Source organism: Symsagittifera roscoffensis, chromosome 3 (assembly GCF_963678635.1).
Source record: "Symsagittifera roscoffensis chromosome 3, txSymRosc1.1, whole genome shotgun sequence".
In the NCBI taxonomy this organism is placed as follows: domain Eukaryota; kingdom Metazoa; phylum Xenacoelomorpha; order Acoela; family Convolutidae; genus Symsagittifera; species Symsagittifera roscoffensis.
This window is the reverse complement of record NC_087064.1, coordinates 76,124,527-76,149,004: the sequence shown is the minus strand read 5'-3', so window position 1 is coordinate 76,149,004 and position 24,478 is coordinate 76,124,527. Positions and strand designations below refer to the sequence as shown.

Sequence of the window (24,478 nt, the reverse complement as noted above, 5' to 3'; positions counted from 1 at the left end):
AAAAAGAAAAAACTAAAACACACGCGAATACTAAATTCCTACACCCCTTTCAAATGGTCGGAACAATAATTCTAAAAGCTCATTAAATGCGTATGTCATTAAGATTTGTAAGTTATGGTTGAGACCACTTAAAATGGAGAGAAGTTTTTTCTTCGGCTATGTTTCGTTTTTTGAAAAAACGCACAAAAAACAAATTTTGAAAGAAAAAAGAAAATTAGTTTGTTCATGAATGAAGTCGGAATTCTTCTGTTCTAGTTGCACAGCCACCGGATGCTCCTGTGATTAGTATGCTTTTGCTTTGCCTGAAAGTCTTTGAATTTAATGTTTGTTTTTGTTGGTTTTGATTCACATCACCAATTTTAAACAATTCTTACTTGAATAGGAAAAAACTCTTCTGTATCAATTTCCAAATGGTTGAGATGATATAGCTGCCTTATTTTTTTCGCTGTAAAATCTTTAGTCAACAATTTTTTCTATGATATTATAACTTTTTTTTCATATTTGACAAACAAGTAGTTACGACTTGTTTGTCAAATAAGTCGCACATTTTTTGCGTTGTCGCAAAGCCTGGCGACAACGCAAAAATTGAACTTCAAAAGTGGTGGGGTTTGTCGAAATAGCAAAAGAGCCGAGTTTGCATTTGGTGCAAATTTTCTTCTCATATTGTTAAGACTGCTTTATAAATCAGCTGCTCAAAATAATTTCCAAGTATGAGCTTATTTTGTTGTTTAGCAAAGCTGGTAACATCAATTCAGTTAATAAAATAGAGTTGAAATTGCATTATACTTGTGAATTTGAATTAGAATTGTAATATCAATTTTTTGCAGTCTATTTTAAAATAGAAAAATAAGAATTATATCAAAATAAGTAAACAAGAGAAAAATTATGAAAGAAAAGATCTTTGCTCACAAATTTCTGTTGCCTGTTTGAATTGTTTATTAGTGATTTATAATCAGTTAATTTATGTACTCTAAAATTTTATTGGAATTAATTTTCCCTTTGGCAGGTCCAACTCTTATCCAGGCTCTGGTCTGTTATTCTTTGTGATTTCTTGGTCCCCTTTAGCAGCTAAAGCAAAAAGATCAGGTTTTAATCATTGCTATTAACGAGAAAAATTGTTCGTTTATAGACGAAATCGAAATAATGGCAAAAATAGTTCCCTGATCCGAAGATGAATAACGTGTCTGCTGTTAAGCCGTTGCTTTCTCAAAGCTTAATACGACCGTTCGCAATCTTTTGTTTTGCCAAAAAAGTTCTATTTCAGCCGTGGAATAAGTGTTACTTCATACGTGTGAGCAAATCAAACAATATCATCCTTTTTTGACAATTTAAAAAACAGGTAACGATAATTAAAATCCGATAATTGGTATGCCTGCTACGTCAAAACTTACTTTCTAGTATGCCTGCTAGGTATTATGCCTGTTGCGCTTTCACCGTTGCTTGAGGGGCTTGTTTTCTGGAATTTTTTTCAAAAACAGTCCCCCCCCCCCCCCCCCATACTTACTGACTGTCGTCAGGTGGTGCATTGTTGTGATTTGGAGTGATGGGTGTTGTAACTGTAGTCGGGGTGTCCAAAGAGAGTGTCCTGGGCTGGTCAGGCTCTTCTTCTGGCGTTAGCTCATCCTCCAGCTGCAGAGGTCGAGGGTGTCCGTCCCTCCTCAACACTATCCGGGACGACCTCCTGCGTCTCATCGACACTCGCAACAATTTCTTTCCGGTCACGCTGAAAAAATGAAAGCATCACTCACGATGTCAAATAAATAGTAGTTCTGAAAGAACTTCCTTCCATTTTTTTGAAAAAAAAAATGTAAATTTATTGACATAACCCGGAGATTGAAGATTACATGCTTTTAGATATAAATTTACAAATCAACAAAATATAGCCAAAAAGTAATAAACGCAAGAAAACAAAAAGTCTATATCTCACTGCCGTTAAAACCATTTTTTGTAATAGGTTGCTTCTTGATGAATTTTGGGTTCAATCAAATTTGATTATCAAAAAATGATTAATTCAAAATTACTGCAAAAATTTCAATTTTTCAGACTTTATTGTCTCATTATGTTTTATACGTGCCGATGTGTTTTGTTAAAAATTGTTCAAATAATGAGAATTTAATTATTGGTCCGTAAATTATAATCAAAAAATATAGCGCTCATGGATACTAGCTGAAAAAAAAAAAATATTGAAAAAAGGGCGATAATATTAAAGTGTCGATGATAATTCAAGCTTTTTTATGTCCAATATCTAATTAATTTCGCGACAAGCAAGAGTGTGACATCTGGATGCTATACTTTTTCCCGTTGAAAACTTTGTTTTACCCACTTGGCGCGGTAGTGACACACTTGCTTGCGACAACAAAGGGCAAGAGTTCATTTCCAGTCAAGACTGATTTTGTAGTAAACTAAAAAGTTTCGGCCAATTTAGACTATCGCATGTTTTTTGTCTGCTTAGATCCCGCAGAAATGACTATTTAAATCTCCTTGTAAGTTTTTAATGGTGCAAATACTTTTTTTCCAGGATTTGTGGCTTTTGTGGCTTTTCAAACTTTTCCAAATCACTATAAAATCCTTATTTTTACCACATTTTCTGCGCAAAAACAGGCCAAGAAGGCGTTTTTAGGCTTTTTTGGAATTCTTTGATTAAAAAATCGCGTTTTTTTCGGCGCGCGCTGTACCTTCAAAATTTGTATATTTTGGCGCTCAAGGTGCCATTAGAAAAATTTTAGGGTCAGTCAGCCAGAAATGGATATCTCAAAATAGTACAAAGGAACATTTTTTTGGGTCGGCAGGGGGTCGAATTACCGAGGAGGGAGAAGGAGAGTACCCGCCACTAAAACGCTTTTTTTTTGCTCAAAACTTTCCAAAAAGTGTCCAAAAACGGCAATTTTGACCTGTTTTTTTTTTAATGGTCAAAATTTTAAAAAAAAGGCTAAAATTTTTTAAATTTTTTTTTGAAAATTTGCGTGTTTTTAGGCATGTTTTTTCAAATGTTGTTGTATATATTGGTGCGATATTTAAATTCTGACAAGTGTACCTTATGCCGATAGCACCAATAGGGGCTGAGATGAGGATTGCGACTACGGCCACTGTGATGATGACCTTGCCATAGTCCAAGTGGGCACCCGCCTCATCCAAATCCGACTGCCACTGCTGTCCTATGGTCCCATTGGCAGAATCAGAAACATTTCCAAAGTGCTGTGAGTCAAAGTTCAGTTTGGCAGTCTCATATTGTTCTCTGAAATGACATGCAAAAGACTCGCATTACCAACACTGTTATTATTCGAAGGGTAAGAAGGATTTTGGGCCTCGCACGCGCGCGCGTGTGTGTGTGTGTGTGTGTATTTTTCACGCAAATGGTAACGTGAATCGCATCATATTAAAGAGTTTGCAGTCGTTACTCGGATTCTAAACAGAGATTTTATCATTATTAATTTTTGCGCCACGATAAATGAACAGTGATCGGCTTCTATTTCTGCATGTGTTTTGTGGATTAGATCTTAAATGACACGAAATTGTTTTTGACGGCCGAATTTAAACACCCTTTGATAGTTGAACGATGTCCACGCCTTCCCAACCAATTCAAAATATTTTACATTTTCAAAAAGTACCCCTGGCGCCAATACATTCAAAACTTAAGGGACAATGTGCACTGAAACATAAACGCAACTTTTTGGTCAAACCTTTTTAAACAGCCGGTGACCAAAGTTTTTGGTGTCACATTTTTAAAAAAAATTATTAGAAAGTTCAGCAAATCAATGTGGTTCCTCGATTTATGGTACTTAATTTTTCTGAAGATACCATCGGAAATATCACGATTCCTAATTCAGCAGAATTTGGTATACTTTTAACCTTTTAAAAACATTTTCTCGAACCTGGCTATATCCAGGGGTATGCTGCCCATAGCTGCCTGGACAGTGGCCTTGGGTATCCATGCTATGGCCACGAATACCCTCTCCCGGATGTTGAGACCAGCACATGCCACCGAGAGGAAAGTCGCCAGGAAGCGGGCAATCAGGCCTCCACTTATGACTCCCAGGGAACCTGAATCAAATAAATCCAGAAAAATTTCCACACAAAAAAGCTGGAGCGGACAAAATTAATTAAAAAGAGCAAATGACCTGCAAAAAAATTAACAGTGCAAAGGTTTAGTTTTTCAGTCAGATGCTATGTCTCAAGGTTGCCTGCAAAACGGACCATATGGTCTTATGATGTTCTCTCAGGCTTGAGACTGGGTCGAAACTGTACAAAACTTTGTATTATTTTGATCAGGCGCCGATCTAGGAATTTCTCGAGGGGTGGGGGGGGGCTTAGAGAGCTCTCCCAAATCACTAAAACATTAAAAAGACACTAGATTGACCAAATTTTCTGCACCGCAGGCCACTTAATAAAATATTTTTATGCACAGACCAAAAAATCGCGTTTTTTCGGCGCGCGCTCCCCCCTCAAAATTACTACGTTTTGGCACCAAAGGCGCCTTTAGAAACATTTTAAGGCCAGTCATCCAAAAATGGATATCTCAAAATAGTACAAAGAGGGGACCCTTTGGGTCGGCAGGGGGTCGAATCCCTGAGGGATGGGGGTCCGCCCCCCCCTAAATCCGCTACTGATTCTGATTATAAACCTCAAAACAATTTTTTATGGTTATTAAGATTATTATTTATTTCAAATTTACACGCAAATTTGTTCGAAAATGGCAGATTGCTTAGTTTAATAAAATTTTTCTGTAAAATTAATACAGTACGGGTCGAAAATGTTAATTGAATCGATCGCTTACTCTCTCTTAACATTAATCTATGTTGGTCAATCAATGGTATAAAATACTTCCGAGCATTGCGTAATTGGCATTACTCACTGAGTATGAGTTTGGGGTCTGCTAGCACCTTCAGATCTATCTCGCTGCCTATGAGCCCGAACAGCAGAGGCATCAGCGAGTTCCATGCGTGACCGAACGCATTACCCACCGGCACCTTTGTCTTTCGGTCCCAGCCCAGACCTATAATAAACAATAAATTGTTTCCAAACGATATCTTGTCACACAAGCATATATATAAAGTTACAAATACAAATCGGAATAGTATGGAAGAACACCATTAAGCAGCGGCCCGTTTTCAGGTGTCTCGTCCTAACAATAGGTAAGTCAAACAAAAATTACCCACAAGCAAATGCGTGGCTATTTGATTCCATTTGCCATATTAATTTTAAAAAGACCCTCTTTTGGCACTATTTCACCTCCATTTTCAATTGCCGGTTCCGCATTAAATCTAAAAACACCCCCTTAAAATGTTTTTAACCGCATCCAATTTCGTCTACTTGACCTAATAATGTGTTTACAAGCGCTTTTGGGACGACTGTGCATTTGCTAAAAATAGGAGTGGGCCCGAGAAAACTAATAAAAGTGATTCCAAACAGCCATTTGCCTGCATTCATTCATTTTTTTGCAAATGATTTCAGATCATAAAAGTCGCAAACTTTTCAAAAAACCACCCAAAAGTTTTTAGCGGATCCCCTTCTCCATATGGAAACGGCCGGACTAAATGGGTTAATACGTTGTTTGCTTGCAGTTGTTTCACTTACGAGAGCAAGAGTCTTAAAACGGGAACTAATTTTTTTTCCGAATACAACTTTTCTTGCAATTACTTCTTTTCTTGTCAGCTCTTAACAACTTGTAGGCAATTTCCCACTTGGACAACGAATAACGACGTCGACTTTGATCTCTATGTTTTGGAGTTCGAGTCTTCGCCGGGCCTTGTTTTTTTTCAGTGTATGCAATTTAAAAAAAAATTGGTACAAATTGAATTGTCGGACTTTCGTTTGCTCGCTCAAGTTTTTTCGGCTAAATTGCTACACCACGGATTTTTTTTTGTGATGAAAGTAACTTTCATTGCAATTGCAATTGCAACTGTTGTTTATTCTAGTTTTAGGGAGGATGCCAAATATTTTTGTCAATGTAAAATCATTTTTTCTTTTCTGTTCATTTATTGTCTGCTCCTTATATTAAATCTTTTTTTTTTCGTGTCTGCTCATTTATTGTCGGCTTTATTGCAACATCACTGATTTTTTTGCACTGCAAGCAATTTTATTTTTAGCTATAAAATTTTAGTTTATTGTTCACGTGGGACTCAAAACTTCATTGTTCAAGATTTTTTCCGTTTTTAATCGGCTTGTTTGGTTCGAATGAACTGCTATTGAAACATTAAACAATTTAAATTTTGGTACATTTAGTTTTTTTTCGAACTTTTTTTTTGTACTTCTTATATTTTTTATGTTTGTGTTGTTTTGCAAGTTGTGCGAAGCTCCGTTTTGCTTCTGTCTTGATTGTGTGACCAGTACTTATCATAGATTACGCAATATGATAAAAATTCATAACTTTGGCTGTTTATTCTCGCTTTTTCCACAAATGTTTTTCGATAAAAAAAATTGGTAATTTTCAGAGTTTAATTAAATCAATGCTAGAAATGGTGAAATCCCATTCATACCAATGTTCATTTCTGCCAAAATGAAAAATCGGTCCCTTTTGTATCAAAATTATTCAACTCGTTTTCTGATTGGTCGAATTGTGAGCCAACGAATTAATACATTAATTTTCTACTGTTCAAACAGAAGAAAACTAAGCAGAAGAATAGTCACCGCCGCAGTCGCGCCAACGTGTTGCGAGCTTGCCAACAGAGGGTAGGACTCTATACGAAAATTAGAGCCGGTTATCGCCGCGAAGCGGCGACGCGTGCGTAGTGCGCCCACCGGTGACTTAAACCAAGAGCTTTAAATAGTCGGCGTAGTAGTTTTTGGCCAATTGAATGTTTTTAGTACTAACGCGATTAATTTTTTATTTTGGTACAAATGGGACTGATTTATCATTTTGGTACTTGTGAATACCCACCGCTAGAAATCATAACTACTGCATGGTTTTAGTGCGCGTTGAAATGCGCCAAAGTTTGTTACGTGACGGATCTTGTTAACTATTTCCCCCCTCCCCTTATTTCGATTTTCAGAAATTCAACTATGGCGGGCACATTTTCAATAGTTTAAAACAATTTTCAGAAAATATTTATATAGTTAAAATTTTTGCGTTGGTAAAATATAAATAGTGAGTAATACAAATACGAACGCACGAAAATGAAAACCCACTTAATCGTTGACATTTTTGAAATGCATATCGTATACAGAAATGGTTGTCAAAAATAATACATGCTTAGGGGGGATAGTTAACAAGGTCCAAAACGGGGGGGGGGGGGGATAGGTAAAAAAATTCCATGTGACATTGCAGTATGCAGACAATCTTGTCAAAAAACATCCCAATAAGCATACAAAACATTTAAATTCTGTTTAAGAGACCATTTCGCTAAATTAGAATTATCTTTAAAATCCCCAGGTTAAAACTTTTTTTTCCAAAAAACTTATCTGAAATCTTGTTTATTTTTGGTTTTCGGAAAGTTACTGCGATAAACTCAAATAATTGTTAAAAAAAGCCTTCTTAGTCATTTTATACCAATTAGATCAGAATTTTATCTTACTGACGAGTACAAAATGAATGGAGGTTGTATTTTTACAGACCGTACACTGCGCCAGTTAACCCATTTGATTTCACAGCTTTTTTTGACATGCAATGTATGCTAGTTCGAGTGTGTTGTTTATATAGCCGTCTATAGTTGAGTTTTCTATAATTGCTTTCTACCAGAGGCTGCAGAAAACGGTTGCGTCCTTCAAGATGAATGGTCGAATGTTAGAATTTAAAATTCAGTTTTTTTCAGCCAGTTAGAATTGTATATTCAACAATCTCAAAGAGATCGCGATAATTTCTAAGAAAACAGATTAATCCAGACCATTAATATTATTAATAAATCTGTAGAAAGTAAGCAGAAACGTGAAATTTGAAATGAAATCGGGGTCTTATGCACAAAACGGCCCAAAATTAAAATATTTTTATCTTTTGGCTAAAACTAATGCGGACGAATTTGATTGGCTAATATTAGCCAATCAAACTTAAGCAACATGGCCAGGCATGTCAGTCAACCGTTTTAGTAGAAAAAAATATTAGCCAAACTTACTGAGAAAGTAAATCTTAATCAAATAATAAAATTGATTTCATGTTTTTTGTTCAGTAAAATGGTTTCAACGCAAAAAAAAACCTTTCGTTTTAGTCAATTCGGTCAATAACTTATCTGCTTCAAGTTTTAATTGAAACGCCGGACCATGTTGTTTGCATTTGATTGGATATTGAACCAAACAGATTGAACCACATATTGACTTAAGATCAAGATTTAGAAATATTTATTTTGGGCCGTTTAGTTCATAAGACCCTGAAATCTAAGTCGGGTTTTGCAAAAAATTTAAAACCGATTTAAAAAATTATTGTTTATCTGCAAAAATTGTGCAGCAAATCTTTGCAGTGCTGCTATATTTTATTTACAGTAAATATTCACTTCCGTTCTGCACTAAAGTTGTTTGGCCAATAGAAACATCTAACGTTTCTGATTATTTAAAAGTTTTCTATCATTCGACACCTGCATCAAGTGAATACCCCCCCAAAAAAATTTTTAAGTTTTGAAACAACCCTCATCTATGCCATCATGTTTTTCCTATCGAGCAAAAATCCGAAAAAATTCACCCAACAATCTTAGAAACTAAAGATTTCTGGATAGCAAAATCTCATATTTGAATTATTTTGACTGAAGGAATTTATAATTATTTAGCTGCAGCCTTAGCTCATTTTACAGCTCTTTCGGTGCTTTATTTTGCGTACTTCTAGCAAAAAAATTTGATTTCACGTTTGTTTTCCAAGGCTTCACTACATGAGCTGATTATCTTTTATGAAGACCCTAGAAGTATGCCTTAAAAATATTAGACTAATTACTCTTGTAATTCATAAAACTAAGGTCAAGTCACTTTCTTGTGGTTGTGATATCTACTGATCTTACATCTTTAAAATGTTGAAAATTTTACTTTTAACTTTTAAGTTTTAATATAAATAATATAAATTCTATTGTTTTTGACACCATCCGCTCATAGCCAAAATCAAAATTCAGGTGATACAATTTGAGTCTTGTGGGTTACTAATCAACCCAATGACTTCGATTTAATTCAATTTGCAGTGTAACCGAGTGTGGAATAACTCATCAAGCTTCAAGCATCATTGAAAAAATTCTGCAAAAGCGCAAAATATTTACTTGAATGGTTGTTAAAATTGGCAATTTTTAAACCCCGAAGTTTTACCAAAAAAGATTGCAGGTGAGATATTTTTTCCAGTTGAATTCAGAGAGACAATATCTCCATGGATGTATAAAAGAATTCCTAGAATCCTAGGAATATATCATTTTGATCAGGGGCGGATCTAGGATTTTTTCGAGGGGGGGGGCGGATTTTCAAAAATTTTTCGAAAATTTTGACGACCTTTTTTTTTTATTTCGACCAATTTGATTTTCCAAATTAATTTAGAGCTCGTCTAAAGCACTAAAAGGTCCCTGTTTTGGCCAAATGTTCTGCGCCGCAGGCAAATTTTTGAAAAAACGGGTCAAAAAAGCCGTTTTTAGGCACTTTTTGAAAAATTTTGACCAAAAAAATCGCGTTTTTTTGGCGCGCGCTCCCCCTTAAAGTTAGTATATATTGGCGCCAAAGGCGCCTTTAGAAAAATTTTAGAGTCGGTTGGCAACAAATGGATTTCTTAAAAAGTACCAAAGGGGGGACCCTTTGGGTCGGCAGGGGGTCGAATCACTGAGGGGGGGGGGGGGGGGGTTAGGGGGCGTCCGCCCCCCCGCTCCCCCCCTAAATCCGCCCCTGATTTTGATCGCCAAAAAAAATTGTTCTGAATAAAAAACACCCTGAGCGCAAGCTTTCCATTAGTTCCTGAGAAAATTGGAAAGAGAAGGACAACACTTTGATTTTATAAATGTTTTCTGCACAACCGAAAACTCTCGGTGAAAACAATGTATCACATACGAGATGCCATAGTAATTGGACAGCTTGAATGGAATTTCAGGCACCAGCGGATTTAGTGGTAAGGCAGGGGGGCGGACATCCCCCCCCCCCTCCTCAGGGATTTGACCCCCTGCCGACCCATAGGGTCCCCCTTTGTACTATTTTGAGTTATCCATTTTTGGCTGCATGGCCCTAAAATTTTTCGAAAGGCGCCTTTGGCGCCAAAATATAACAATTTTGAGGGGGAGCGCGCGCCGAAAAAACGCAAAAAGTTTCCAAAAAGTGCCTAAAAACGCCTTTTTTGGCCTTTTTTCAAAAATTTTCCTGCGGCGCAGAAAGTTAGGTCAAAACAAAATAGGTTCTTTTTAGAGATTTGAAGAGCTCTCAGAAAATCAAATCGGTCGACCAAAAAAAAGTCGACAAAAATTTTCGAAATTTTTCTGAAAATGCGCCCCCCCCCCCCTCTAAAGAAAAATCCTAGATCCGCCCCTGATTTCAGGCACAAATTGTCACAGATGAGAGAAAAGAAGACTAGTTCAGATGAGTTGTGTGTATCTCTGCGTGTTGAAAAAAATATTGCAGGCTACAAGCTATAAAACTTTTAACTAGCGACATAGAATTCCTTCATGGGACACTTTTATCTCAAGGCAACTTGTTTCATAGCCCTTAGGACCTGGCCATGTACATCAAAAAAATAAACATTTTCATTTTGCATCACAACATGTCTTATAAGTCGTAGCAAAAACCATTACATTTCCAAATTGTAAGACTTGAAAGCACATTACGTACTTTTACTTTATTCGAATTTCAACCGTAAGAAAAGGGACTTTTTTATACATATGTATGTTTGCTATCTGTTTTTTAATTGAGAAAAAGATGAAGATCGTTTGCCTTTATTGAAGTATTTGCAGTGACTTGCCTGTGAAGAATGCGCAGCAGAGTGTTCCGAGCGCACCTGCTCCTGCCAAGTGCAGCTTCCGAGCTCCGAACATGAAGAGAATGCCACTTCCGAACAGCATCAGAAACCTTAATTGATAAACTCGGTTGTCAATGTCAGAAAAAAGTCTCAAAATCTTCTTTGTCTCATAAAAAAGTAGCGTCTGTTTTTCAGAAGCAAGCTCTAGATTTGGCGCAATGACAGAAAAAAAGCTTTGAATCTCTGACGTTGCTATGATTTTGAATCTTTTTAAAAATGCATCTGCCATTTTAGAAAAAAATACAAGCCATTTATTTAGCAATTTTTAAGAAAATGGTATCCAGAAATTTTAAAGTCGGTGAACCGCCTCAACCATTTCAAATTATCTACTATCTTCTGTGAATGTTTTTTTTTACAGTTTTGGCGTTCATATATTTCTCACCTGGCCATGGTGTGGTCTGGCTGTTTGGGTTTCGGTTTTCCCTGGAAATCCACTTCGTTCTTGTCGGGAGGGGGGACGTACCATAATACAATACCCACCAACAGAGACGCTCCCACACCTAAAAATCAACAATGACTCAATTTGGTTATTTTGACTGTACGAACTCCATATCTTTGATTTACTTAAGTTTGTGCTTAGATCTATTAATAATCAACTTTAAAAATACTACCTTAATTGAATTTTGTAATTTTGATAGTCAAATAGTGAAAAACCGCAGATACAAAATAGGCTATTTTTAACAACCACCCTCGAGTACAAAGCGACAAAAATTTGTCCATTCGGTACTGGTCTATAACTCTATGTGTTATACCATTAAATCAGTAGGAATAACTTAACCCGAGTCTAATTTTTTAACGCCCACTAAACCATCGATTTTTTACATGAAATTGGTATATTTTGAACTACTATTCACTAATTACAATTTTTCTTTTAACGAAGGGGTCAAAAATCGTTTACCAGTGGGATCCGATGAATTAGTTAATTAACTTAAATTCGAGATAATAATTAGCTCAAGAAAAATAAAACTTCAAATCTACTTGTCTCGTTGCTCATCCATCATCCCGAAGCTCGATTAAAGTTACATTTAACTGTAAAAATAGATCAAGCTGTAGAAAAAATTATTCATTTTTCATGATATATCTTGAAGATATATCATGAAAAATGAATCATTTTTTCTACAGCTTCCAATTCTCATTCTTCTGCTTATCCTTGATTGTCTAATTATTGTTTCGGGCGAAACATTTTCATTTACCTTTTTGACAGGTAAGAATCTAGCTACTGAAAAGAAAGTCGTTAACAACTAGGGAAATGGAGAACAGTCAGCTATGTATTGTTTCAAAGAAAACCGCTGTTGTGCTTCCTTTTTAATATTTCAAAAACTTTTCATTTTAATTTACAGAGCTGCAATCTTTTGTTTTCGAGCGCTCCCAAAATACACTCATGCTTCTTTTTGCTATCATCGCCTTGTTGAATAAATGTCTTTTAGAGGGCTGTGAATTTGCCCCCTAAATTCGTTTTCACAGCCCCTGATGCCTAATCACGTGATGGCCTCAATAAGCACTGAATTGCGCAGTTGTCCCGGGTTACCTGTCCATGGAAGCCCATCCCTGGAGCCATCCCTGTTTTCTATAGAGAAATGTTTTTTTTTTTCTAATGGTATTGGTATACATATTTTGTTTGTTTGAGTTGGCGTTAAACCAGGAGAAGTACTGACCTAAGATGACCTCTAGGGGTGCCCGGAGTAGCTCTAACCAGATGCCGGAGGAGTGGTCTCCGAAGGTGATGCTCAACACGATGGAGAAAGCGGAGATGGCGATGATGTCGTCTATGCTCGCAGCCGCAATGATCAATGTCGGTACCTGGATAAAAATTGAGACGTTTGGTCATAGTTTGAGATATATGGTCATTGTTTGGTCATATAATAATCAAATTATGTTCACGAATCCAGAACTGTTTGACATTAAATGCATTAATTTTCATATTTTGCTCATGGCATTCATAACCACAAAACAAGGGATGCTATTTCAATTTTGGTAATAGCACTATCTTCATTAAATTTTAAGGAAGATATTACTCGCTATGCTTAATGAGTATATTTAATATATTTAATATTGCTCGCTAATATTTAAAGACAGTTCATTAATTTAGACCCTATTATCCAAAATTGGGAGATTTTGAAGATACTTTTTAAAAGAACACCTTATGCATGTGTTTTGTAACTATGATATGACATCTTTCCTTATATAGCATTGTAGTCTGCATTAATCACTCTTGTGATCAGCAAGGGCTTTGCAACCTGATATAAGACTTTTTCCGTGAACAACTTTGATATCACAGGAAGATCAAATTAGAAGGAATTTTGAAATGGTAAACTTATTTAACAGCTTCAACATACATGTATATGCTTATAAAGGGATCATGATTGCTTTCTGACAAACAATTTTCCAAACAATTTTCTTGGTGATTTAGCTATACTTCAAATATGGAAGACTAAAACAGTAATGCATATTCAAAGTTTTTAATTATGCATGTGAATGTGTTCCAAGATTTTGGATGACTCGTGTTTTTAATTTGTTATGTTATAATTTTGTTTGGCTTAAATGGTTTTGGTTTATTGTATCATTTCAGTTACTTCATTTATCACTTTGGAAAAGCGGAACTAAATTTTTTGCGCTCGAGTGCTCCGGAGAAGACATGAAACTTGGATTGGAAAAACATCATAGCTTCATAGTTTTGTACGACCTTTTTTTTCCATTTCATCGGGGTGTTTACCCTAAATTTGTCATATTGCTTCAATGCTAACAATTTTATTTTGCAATAATTGAATAGTGTTTTTTTGGGACAAACGTTTGAATGTTCTTTTTTCATTTTATCATTTTTTTCGACCTGTGATTTTCGGCTAGCTCTACCATTTTCTGTTTAAATTTAATCGCAAAGTAGTGAGAAGCTCTACTTTATCTCTGCGTTCGAATTTGTAAACAGAGTAACGAACCCCTTGGTCCACCCCGTAGCCGAAGGCTTGGAGGCCCAGTAGTGAGGGAACCACCACAGCCGGAGACACAGCCGCTGAAACAAAAGGATTCATTCAATCCAGCTTTAAAAAAAATTTGTAGTTCCAGAATTTTGCATTTTCAAGTTTTGCTCGAACCAAAAAGGGCCTCCTGGTGGCATTAAAAAAATACTTTCCAGGAATCTTTTCACCATCCAGGAGCGCGATTTCGTTCTTGCTTCTCGTTTTGAAACATGCTGCGATTTTGTATATTTAGCATTCAGACAAAGATGATGGTGCAAAAATGAAATGAGGGGTCGAATGACACTTGAAAAGAGTACCTAGAATGAATCCGAGCATGAGTGCCCAGAGGAATGGTAGGCCAAGTAGGAAGTAGGCCAGCATAGCCACCACCGGTCCCTCCGTGATCACTCCCGGACACGCGGCCAGTCTAACCACCACACTCTTCATCTCAAGCACTCCTATGCAAACAAAGGGCTATTAGTTCACTAAATCGACGGCTAAATTGGCAGAAAGTGTTGAAATGAGATCCAAAAATTGTGTGCAACCCGGGCCGAGGGGCGCTACTTAAGGATTGCGCGACCGAAATTAGGGGATTGTGCGAGCAAACTTTTGCAATCGCTCAGTGGTTTTTGAGCAGCGCAAAATCGCGGACTTGAGTCGCGACGGTCGCGCAAGGTCTGGAAAATTGTATACAAACGGATATTCAGCAGAAACTTACCTTGTTTAGGATTAGTGGTTACCTTTGGGGTTGAGGCTGAGTCCGGCTCGGATGAGGATGGTGATAAAGGAGATGTCCCTCAACACCTCCTTCCAGTACGGCTCCACGTCCTCTATTAGGTCGAACTGGGCCCTCAGATTACTCACTGCTATCCCCGCCACCAACATGCCCAACAGGGGAGGCAACCGCATCAGAGACACTGCAACAGAAGCGGCAGCACGTTTATACCCATAAGGTGAAAGGACATAGGATATTTCTGCGGAAGGGTTGGTTTAGGAGAATTTTTTGAAAAATATGACTTTTTTTTCTGTGAAACGAACCCCATTGCTTTTTAATATGGATGCAGGACAAATTACCCTATTCCAGGAAGGGAAGAATTGAAGTATGGCGGAATCGGACTCACAACTTTAAAGTCTATTTCATTTTTTTATTCAATTTTTTTCAGTTTATTCACTGCAAGTTTTTCAGCGTCTGATTGTATATTCATATCATGATTCAAATCAGCACCTCTTCAACAGCATAAACCATTAAAACCTCCTTTAGAAGTATGGTCCCGTTAAACTACCAGTTTTCCTAAATTAAAACCAATAATAGAAGTTTCTAAAGGTACTTTCTAAGTTTTGCCAGTGAACTGATATTTTTGATTATTTCGTTTTAGTTGGCTTATCTGACGAAGAATTGTATACAAATGTTTCTGTAATTTTCATCCACTTGAAGTACTTCAAGTATATTTCAAGCGGTCTGGTGACTGGTACCACACTTCTAAACCAGCTTCTGAGTGGCACTCATCAAAAACGGTGGTGCCATACTTCTAAACGAGTACCGGGTGAATTTTTAATTTAGTCAAAATCTATATTTAGTCGGCAAACTAAATCAAAGATTGTACCAAAAAAAATCATCGTAACACTATTGAAGATATCGACGCCCTGGTTTCAAATGTAAAAAAATGGTTTACTCTCGATTAATTTTTCTGTCCATTTTGTCGATTAAAAAAACTTCTAGGAGTTTAAAAATTTCCAAATTGGCCTTCATTTGCACTAATTTATGCGCACTGGTAAGACCTTATTTATGAGGTTGAAAATGTAACGCGATTTTTTTTATGTGTAAAACTACAAAACCGTGATAGCTTAAAATGAGGCGCGCTAATCGGTCTTATTAGTTTCGTACTCGATTTTTCACTCAATTTTTTCACTCGATTTGTGATATTGTTCAAAACATTTATTTTTTTCGTATTTTTACCAACAACTTTCTGATACCAATTCAGAGGCAGAAGGAACATTTGCTCTCATATATGAGCAAACTTGTTCGGTTTTTGCTTTAGTTTTAACTGACTTGGTTTCATGTATCTTCGTAACTTTTCAATTGATCAATCTCATCTCTTTTACATGCTACTGCCAAATATTTGTCTAGTGCACAAATATTCACCACACTTGTTTTTTTATTGGCTATGTTTTTCTTATAGATTTCTGGGGTTATGGTTGATGTTTTGTCGTTTAAATTGCTGACTTATCTTTTTCAAAGGACTTATCTTTTTCAAAGGCAGTAGGTTTAGATGTTACACGCTTCGTCTTTTTTCCGGCCTTTGAAAAAAGGGGAGAAATCTTGTGTTTTTTTTGTACGCATAATCAACTACCACAAATAATTATCATGATGAGTCAAGTGATAAATTATATTGAAATTATATTGAAATTACAGTTGTGATTCGCACGACAGTTAAAACCTTCGAAAATGGTTTCTCAGTGTCGAGAAAAACCAGTTTAAAGTTTTTGATTTTTAGAGTCTATTTTGAGCAAATAAAGCGAGCGAGCAGGCTTATTTTGTTAATGAAAGGCGCCTAGTATAGCTTATGTCCACCTAATTTTAGCTGTACTCTAGTAAAATTAGCTGTTAGAGTTTTTCACGGCATTTTGGAGGTAAAAAGATTCAAAAAAATGAGGAAACGCTTCTTAATTTTTTTGTTTTTCTAGTAATTTTCTCAGAAACTGTTGTCCAATTTGCTTTTTTTACTATCAGTCTGGACATTGCCTAATTTCTAGCTTTTCGCTCAGATTCTTTTATCGCGCCACGTAGAAAAATGACACTAATTTGAAAAAAATGTTGTTGTATTTTTTAGTCTATGGTCGGAACATTCTGTGCTACTTGCACAAAAACCGGCTATAATTATTTCAATATATTTACTGTTCCATATTTTGAAGACAATAACTGAGTATTTGAGCTAAATTAGCTGAATTAGCAGAATTAACGCGCGATATATTTCGTGCTATTATTGTGTAAGCTCCCATTTTATCTGGCTCAAAAACCGTTTAAAACTGAATAAGAACATGCTTGTTGTTCTTTTTCACACGTAACTATTTGCGTAATATATAAATTTGACATTCAAATAGCGTGTGGGGATGGATGAACTATTATTTTTTGAAGATTGCACTTTTTTTCAAGTTGAACGCAATTTCAAGACATTCAAGGGTAGTCTGAAAACTCAAAGCGTCGACCTGCTACGAGCAGTCTTGTTCATGTTTTGGAATATCCTGGTGAAACCTGAATGTCCGGGCGGATCGTAATACAACTGATAATAAATCTCTAATGAATAATTTTTTCTTTAGATTGGCTTGGCCACAACTCGATGCAAAATTTTGTAAAATTTTCTTTTTTTCGGCTAGGGTCATATCAACCTTCGAACTGAAATAGACAAAAAAATTTTTGGATCTGTTTTGAATAAATATATATTTTTCTTTTACTTTTTTGTAACATTTGTATCACAAGTGGCGGGAATTTTTGCTTCACCCATGCAGTTTTAGTTTTTGTTCGATTTTCATCGATAATAATATTTGCTCATCAAGATAATGAGACTTCAGACTCTAATAAGTTGTATTAACAGTGTTACCAAGGAATCCGGACAGTCGGCTGATGATGTATAGTGCAAAGATGTATACTTCTGGTCTGGCATCATCTGGACCCAGCAGACCATAAAGGGCACCCATCCCAATCAGGAAGCCCACAAATCTAAAACATTTTTCTATAGTTTGAATCAAAGTAATTTATAGTGACATCACCATGGTGCATTTTCAGACTGTTTTGCAAGTGAACTTTAGTTTGTGGATCATTTGCTGCAAAGATTTCAATGTAAACATGTACAAGGCGCAAATTACCATTTTCTCGAGGATGCTTGAAGAGATTTTGAAAAAAAAACTAAAATTTTCGAACTTTTTAGGTTGAAGAAATGGATTTCCCGAGCTCTTCGATAACCTAAGGAAACCTGTATTTTGACCAAACTTTCCGCGTCGCAGGCAAATTTAAATGAAAACAGACGTTATTTTACACTTTTTGGAAGAATTAGACCATAAAATTCTATGTTTATAATAGCATGAATTGCATGAGTGCCAACATAAGAGCTGTTTTAGATCCTTACGATCTCCACATCATAAAGTTCTTCTAGGTGATGAGAATCTCAGCTTGCTTTAGTTTTTTGTTTGCTGGTAAGTTCGGCTTAGACCAACATGAATTCGATTTAGAGTTGAACTTCTATCCTGGTTTAGGAGCTGGTGCACCACTGTACGTCGATGATTAACAATCATCGTGGAACTCATGTCGCGTTAATTCCGATTCGAAGAGGGTTATCATTTCAGCAAAAATCCTTTTTTTTCATCATCAATTAATATATTAAGGTTTCTGAGATTTGCGCAAGCACCATTGAATGGCTATCAGGCCTATTTAAGCATGGTTAATTTCTGTATGAGTAAAAGGCCAAATAGATTAAGAACCCCTAATTAGGATTCCTATTAAAAAACAGGCAAAAATCAAGTGTTAAGAAAAAAAGAATCATCCTATACCTAGTTAGCACCCATCCCACTTTTCCATGTGGGGGACAGCGGAAGTTCCAAGCGGCCTTCTGGGCCAGAGTGGCAGTGTCGTCCAGGGGGTGTTCCCTGACTCGGAAGAGGGACACCACTCTGGAGTGGATGATGTCGTGGCATATTCTGGAACACCTGCCAGGCTGTGAACTAGCTTTGGAGGCTGATTCATTGGCCACACTGCCTGAAAGTAAACAGAGATCTGAAAAAAGTTCATAGAGACATTGCTCTATAAAAAAGAACAGTTCACCGATCTTCATGACAATTTCTGGCATAATTTTTCAAAAGCAAGACCCCAATGAAACCTAATCTGAAATGAACTCTTCATGGAAAATTATTAATTGATAGAAAATTTGCTTTCTTAAATGCTCAATTGCTGCTTTTGATTGAATCGTTTGGATGATTTTTATACAGATTGGTCTAATTTTGATATTTTTTAACGCAGTCATTACGACGCCAAACTCGGTTTCATCACAGAGCGGAAAAATGTGCTCGCTCTAGTCTGGATTCTACAGACACATCTTTTGCATGTATTAGTGGTCTATGTAGCTGGATTTCTGTTTGATGAGAAATCTTCTGATTCAAATTGAACGATCGTATGCGGAATCTGGTTCAAAATTTGCAGGAAAAGAGTCCCATTCCGTAGAATCTTTCCCAGTACAAAATTTACTAAGAGTGGCTTTGTAATGGCTGCATGCGCTGAAAAGTGTTAGATGACATTTTATACGTTGCTACGTTTCGTGACAGAGTAATCTTTCTTTTTCAGATCATGAGGGGATTTGGAGTGGACTTGAGTTAGTATTAGGCCACCAAACCCAGGTTGACCAAACGTAGCTATCTCGGAACTTTTTTTATCAGAATCTTACAACTTTTTACAAAATTACGCCTCAAGAATAATACAAGATAGGTAGTTTGCTTTATCAGAAAGTAGTAACAGAGTGAATTTTCTTGGAAGATAAATGTCAGATAAATTTTTTTCGTACAAAAATTTTCTAAATCTAATTTTTATTAGTGCTTTAAAGTTTTCTTGTAAGCTTTAACTACAACAGAAAGTCTTAGTTGTAGCAGAGTTCAATAACGGCCGAATTTAACATTTTTCGGCTCTTTTCCAGTCCCCCCTTTCAAATTCAAATTTGAAAAGTCTATTTAACGTTGTCATAGTGCAATGAAATTTGGTGTGGTGAACAAATCGACAATTCTGAACAGATTTGTTCTTCATACATTACAGCGTAACATCACGCATTTAGCCGTAATAACACGTAAAACAAACATAAAACTCGATATTTTGAAAGGGGGACTGAAAAAGAGCCCATTTTTCCACTTGATTTGACCGAACTGACTTTATAGGGTTAGTTTCTTGATGAAAAGTAAATATTTTCTCACTGAGGAGCTATCAAAAGCAAAATAAATGAAAAAAAAATTCTAAAATTTTATTTTGGAATTTTTGTTCGAAATGCTTAGATTATAACCAAAGTTTGAAAACTCTTGATGCAGTCCAATACAAATTGATTTATAAACGTATTCGAGTAAAATCATAAAAAAATTCTTGCTATTAAAAATCATTATTCAAGTCTTTTCGGCGGTGTTATACTTTCTTAATTTAAAATTGGAAAAAAAAGCTATTAGAACTTTCTTTTAAGAATTGTAAGATATGCGAACTTCCCTACAAATCTGATAGAAATCTTCTCAGATAGGAGTTTTTTGTTTGTTAACCCATGAAAATTTTTATAGCTCTCTCACTGACCTGACCGTACAGAATTACCATGAGTTTTTTCTAATACATTTTGATCCTTTTTGAGATTAGGTTGCATTTTCTGTCTTCCATTAAAGTATCAAACTATATCTTGTACTTAAACTGAATAAAGTAGTTAATAGGAAGGCAATTTACACTATCAAAAAGCAAAAAAAAACTCCAAAAACGTGATCGATTTTTAGATTTCTCAGCGGAACGAAAACTTTAATTTTTGAATTTTCAATCAAAAATGTCAATCAAAATTGTTTTTGAAATTCAAAGAGCTTTTAGGTCATTTGTCTCCGAAATTGAAGTTGAAAGTTTTTTTTTAAATCAGTTTTTTTTTTCTGTTTTCTTGCTTTTACTGTCTTTCGGTTGTGTTTTTGAATGTATTATTTTTGAGAACATGAAAAAAGTAAAATAGACGCTGTACAATACAAATCCATTGAAGAAAATCAGACAAAATTTTTTTGCCATATCAAGTTTTTTTTGGGCTAGATATAAAATAAAAACATTCAAAACACAAAAGAGACGATCTATTTACTGAAAAACGAATGTGTCGTACCAGTTAGGTGCCTGAGTGTGCTCATCCACGTAACGGCGTTCAAAACGGCTTAGCCTGGATTTGAAAAATATTTCTTCTCAAACAATGATCTGCCTTGTATGTTTTCTGTTTCTTAAAATAATTTTCAACTTTGATTTCGGTTTTGAGAAGCCAAAAACTTCATATGCTTTTTTGGTTGGAGGGTTGCCATTTCAAAGTTGAAAAGCAAAAATTTCACTAGTTGTAGACCTGACCGCGTTGCTCTCCATGCAAGAAAAATAATTGTAATATATTTCAATTCAAGAAAAAAGCTTTTCGTACAATCAGTCCCTCATGAAATCTATGAAAAAAAAGCTTAATAAACATTGTCCCTTTTTGAGAAATGTGGGTATAACAACAATTTTTACTTGAACAAAAAAATTCTGAAAATTTATAAAGTTTGAGCGAATTTTTGTATGCTACAAAAATGTTTCTAAGCTCAAATAAAAGTTTTCCGATAAAAAATTGCAGACAAATTTGCAAACCTTTTGCGTATAACTCAGTTTTTCACATCAAGCAATCTCAAACTACAATAATCGTTTTGCAAACAGCCAAATTTTGAATTTTGTGCATACTAATGAAAAAATGAATTTGTGAAAAAACAGCTCACTGTTTTTAAGGACTACTTTTTTTTCTACGTGAAAGCTCACAAAATGTTTGAAAAAATTAAATACAACATTAATTTAGCTAGAAAATTTTTGAATAGATCATTTGTAAACTTATGTCAATTAAATTGTGTGTTTTCTATTAAGAGAAAACCTTACTTTTATTGTTTTTCAGAAACAACACAAACATTTAAAGTGAAACTGGAGCTTTCGCTCAAGGAAAAAACGCTAGTCTTACATTTTGCAGATATGAAAAATTGGCTATAAGAGGTCTCACATAATTTTTTCCGTACGTATGAAACTGTATTTCCTTTTTTTTTAAATCCTCAACTAACCTTTTTAAACCAGTTTCTTTGATTTTTCTAAAAATTTTTTGATTTGAGATGAGCATTTTGAAAAAGAAATCGATTTGACTTCTTTTAATGATTGCTTCTATTTTTGTTGTTTTTGTTTGAATGATTGTAATTTCTACATGCATGCGAGAGCAAACTAGTTGGAATGATATCAAATTTTGCAGTGATATCAAATTTGTTTTCAATTTTTTCTGCGAAGTAGATCACTTTGTATTTTTTATCATGTCATTCGATGCTTGTATACAAAGCAGCTGGGAATTTGTTCATCCATTTTATCAAATATTTAGAGCGTAATTTCAGTTTAATCAAAATTTTTGGTGTATTTTTTTAAAAAATATATTTGTTGACCAAAAATAGCCGCTTACAGTGCAAATAGTACAGAATGTCCCGGCCATGGACTTAGAAAAAAAAACTTTTTTTTTCATATTAGTGGAGTTTTTCTGTGTGGTGTGATAAAAAGATCTAAACAAAACAAAAAATTAGGTATATTCGACAACCATAGCAAAATATGTCAATATGAAAACAGCTTGTTTTTAGAGAAAAGCTCATATAAATGTTTAAAAATTTGAAAATTTTCACAATCTTTTTTTCTTTTTTTTTGCCGAATTTTTTGATTTTTCGAAAACTTTGAGAAAAAAAATGGCGTTAAAAAACGTCAAACACTAACCTTGCTCCAGTGAAACTAAGTTTTTACGGCTTAAATAGGTTGTTGTAAGACTCCACGATGACCTTATCAGCTCGAAATTAGACCGAAAATCAAAAAAATCAAACAGGTTTTTCTCAATACTTCTTGAGAATTTTTGATGTGTTTCGAGTCACAACTAAATTGTTTTTAAAACAATAGACAGTTTGAATGGTCTGGTGATTGCTCGCGGTACATGGTTTTGCGCTGTAAAACAAAAAAAAATTTTGAGGAATTTTGAATCACGACTGAAAGCGTTTTAATATGATATATCAGACGACCTACTTCGATGATTATTTTTGGTACCTGATTTTGCGTGGAAAATCAAAAAATTTAAAACTTCCCCGGATGGAAATAATCTTCTCCCCATTTTTCACCGTCGGAAAAGTAAAGGATTTGGTTCGAAAGTTTTCAGCTTTTTGCTGCGAAGTAGATCATTTTTATTTTCTATCATGTCATTCGAAGCTTGTATACAGAGCAGTTGAGAAAATAATCATCTTTTTTTAATCCCACATGTAGCATAATTTCAGTTCAGTTTTTTTAGGTTTGTTTGCATTCATTCGAAAAAAGTCAATATGGAACAAACATAGCCGATTACTGTGTAAAAACAACGAATTTTCTGACCATGGTCTTAGAAAAAAATACAATTTTTTTCTCTTCAAAATAGTCCTTTTTTCTGTGTGGTTTGATAAAATGATCTGAACAAAAAAATATAGATTGTAATCATATTTTGGAAAGATTTAGGCAGTCATAGTCAAATAGGTAATTTGAGTCTTAAGAAAAAGACTGAAAAACACAAAAAAAAAACGTTAAAAAAATGAAATTTTTGAAACTTTTTCTAATTTTTTTGCAGAATTTTTGTTATTTTCAAATTTTGAGTTGAATTTGAGACTTTTGTTGTTTCGGCTTTTGTAACGAAATTTACGGAAATTTTGTGCTCGGGATGGTTGATTTCTTCAGACAAATTTCGACTTTTTAACTGGCCATTTTTGACGAGATTTCGCGCTATTAAAGCGTAAGCGGAGACTTACTTCGTCAATGGAAAACGTTCCAAGTTGGTTGATGAAGTTTATTTGCCTTAATTTATTCGTTACTAGGGGCTAAATCTATCACTTTGTGTTTTCTATGGCGGCTGGGGTGATGATTTTTACAAAAATTTTCAAATTTTAGAAAAATATTCTTCGTTATATTTTATGACATTACATTTTTCATGTTATTACTGCTTCATAAACCCTAAAGGAAAAGGCAGTCGGAACCTTCAGTGATTTGCCCTGATACGAACAGTCTTGTTTTTTTAGTTCATCTAAAAAATAAAAATTTAAAACCGGTTTATTTGACTTTTATGAATATTTTGGAAAGTCGAATCAAGAATGAAAATGAAAATACTGCAATATAATAATGAATCACTTGACCCATTCTGACCCAAGTTAAAGATTGGTTCAAATCTTACCTGATACGCTGTGATCTGCATGAACCATTATGGTCCTGGTTTTGGTTTTTGACTCTCTCGGATAATTTTTATTGACCTGGCTGGTTATCTCACGGGATACCAAGTTATAATCATCACCCAAACTATGTTTAATATAGATGGGAAAATAGTTCAATAATTTTCGAAACTGAACAAATTTATTAGATGAAATAAACTGAAAATAAAGGTGTGTAGTGTATCAATAGAGACTTTTTTGTGAATAAATAATTTTAGATTTGGTGTAGATCTGCATTTGAGCGTGAGTAAAAAGTAAGTAATGATGCTGCACAAGAGTAAATTTAAAACCATTCATGAAGATCGCGCAGAGTAAATTTAAAATGATGTGACCAACAAAACGCAAGAAAACATCTTTGTAAATGTGCAATGTAAGCTTAGTTTGAATGTTTTGTAATCAGATTGATATTTTGAAGGGGCCTGCTGTTTGATAGAAGTTTTTTTTCACAAAAATAAGTGACCATTGTTATCACACAGAGGCTTTTGTTTTCTAATCTACTTTTTTGCGGCCGTACATTCATTTAATTGTGATGCAGATTTAAAAGTAGTGTAAGCAAAAATTAATTTTTGAATTTGATGCTCGATTTGCTCCAAGTTTGTTGATTCTGTTACAACCGATACTAAGTCACGAA

The 24,478-nt window shown here is 35.1% G+C and overlaps 1 protein-coding gene across 1 annotated transcript; it reads right to left on the bottom strand.

Moving 5' to 3' along the window:
• Window positions 1-793: 793 nt before the first annotated feature.
• On the bottom strand, window positions 794-24,196 carry LOC134841458 (sodium/hydrogen exchanger 9B2-like). The gene is made up of 14 exons (XM_063857465.1): window positions 23,814-24,196; window positions 18,388-18,592; window positions 17,442-17,560; window positions 14,583-14,759; window positions 14,160-14,300; window positions 13,822-13,895; window positions 12,544-12,688; window positions 11,271-11,388; window positions 10,832-10,938; window positions 4,853-4,993; window positions 3,873-4,041; window positions 3,035-3,235; window positions 1,505-1,723; window positions 794-1,068 (listed from the first exon to the last, which is right to left on the bottom strand). The coding sequence occupies exons 1-14, from the start codon at window positions 23,839-23,841 to the stop codon at window positions 1,062-1,064; spliced, it is 1,851 nt and encodes a 616-aa protein (XP_063713535.1). The 5' UTR covers window positions 23,842-24,196; the 3' UTR covers window positions 794-1,061.
• Window positions 24,197-24,478: the final 282 nt, after the last annotated feature.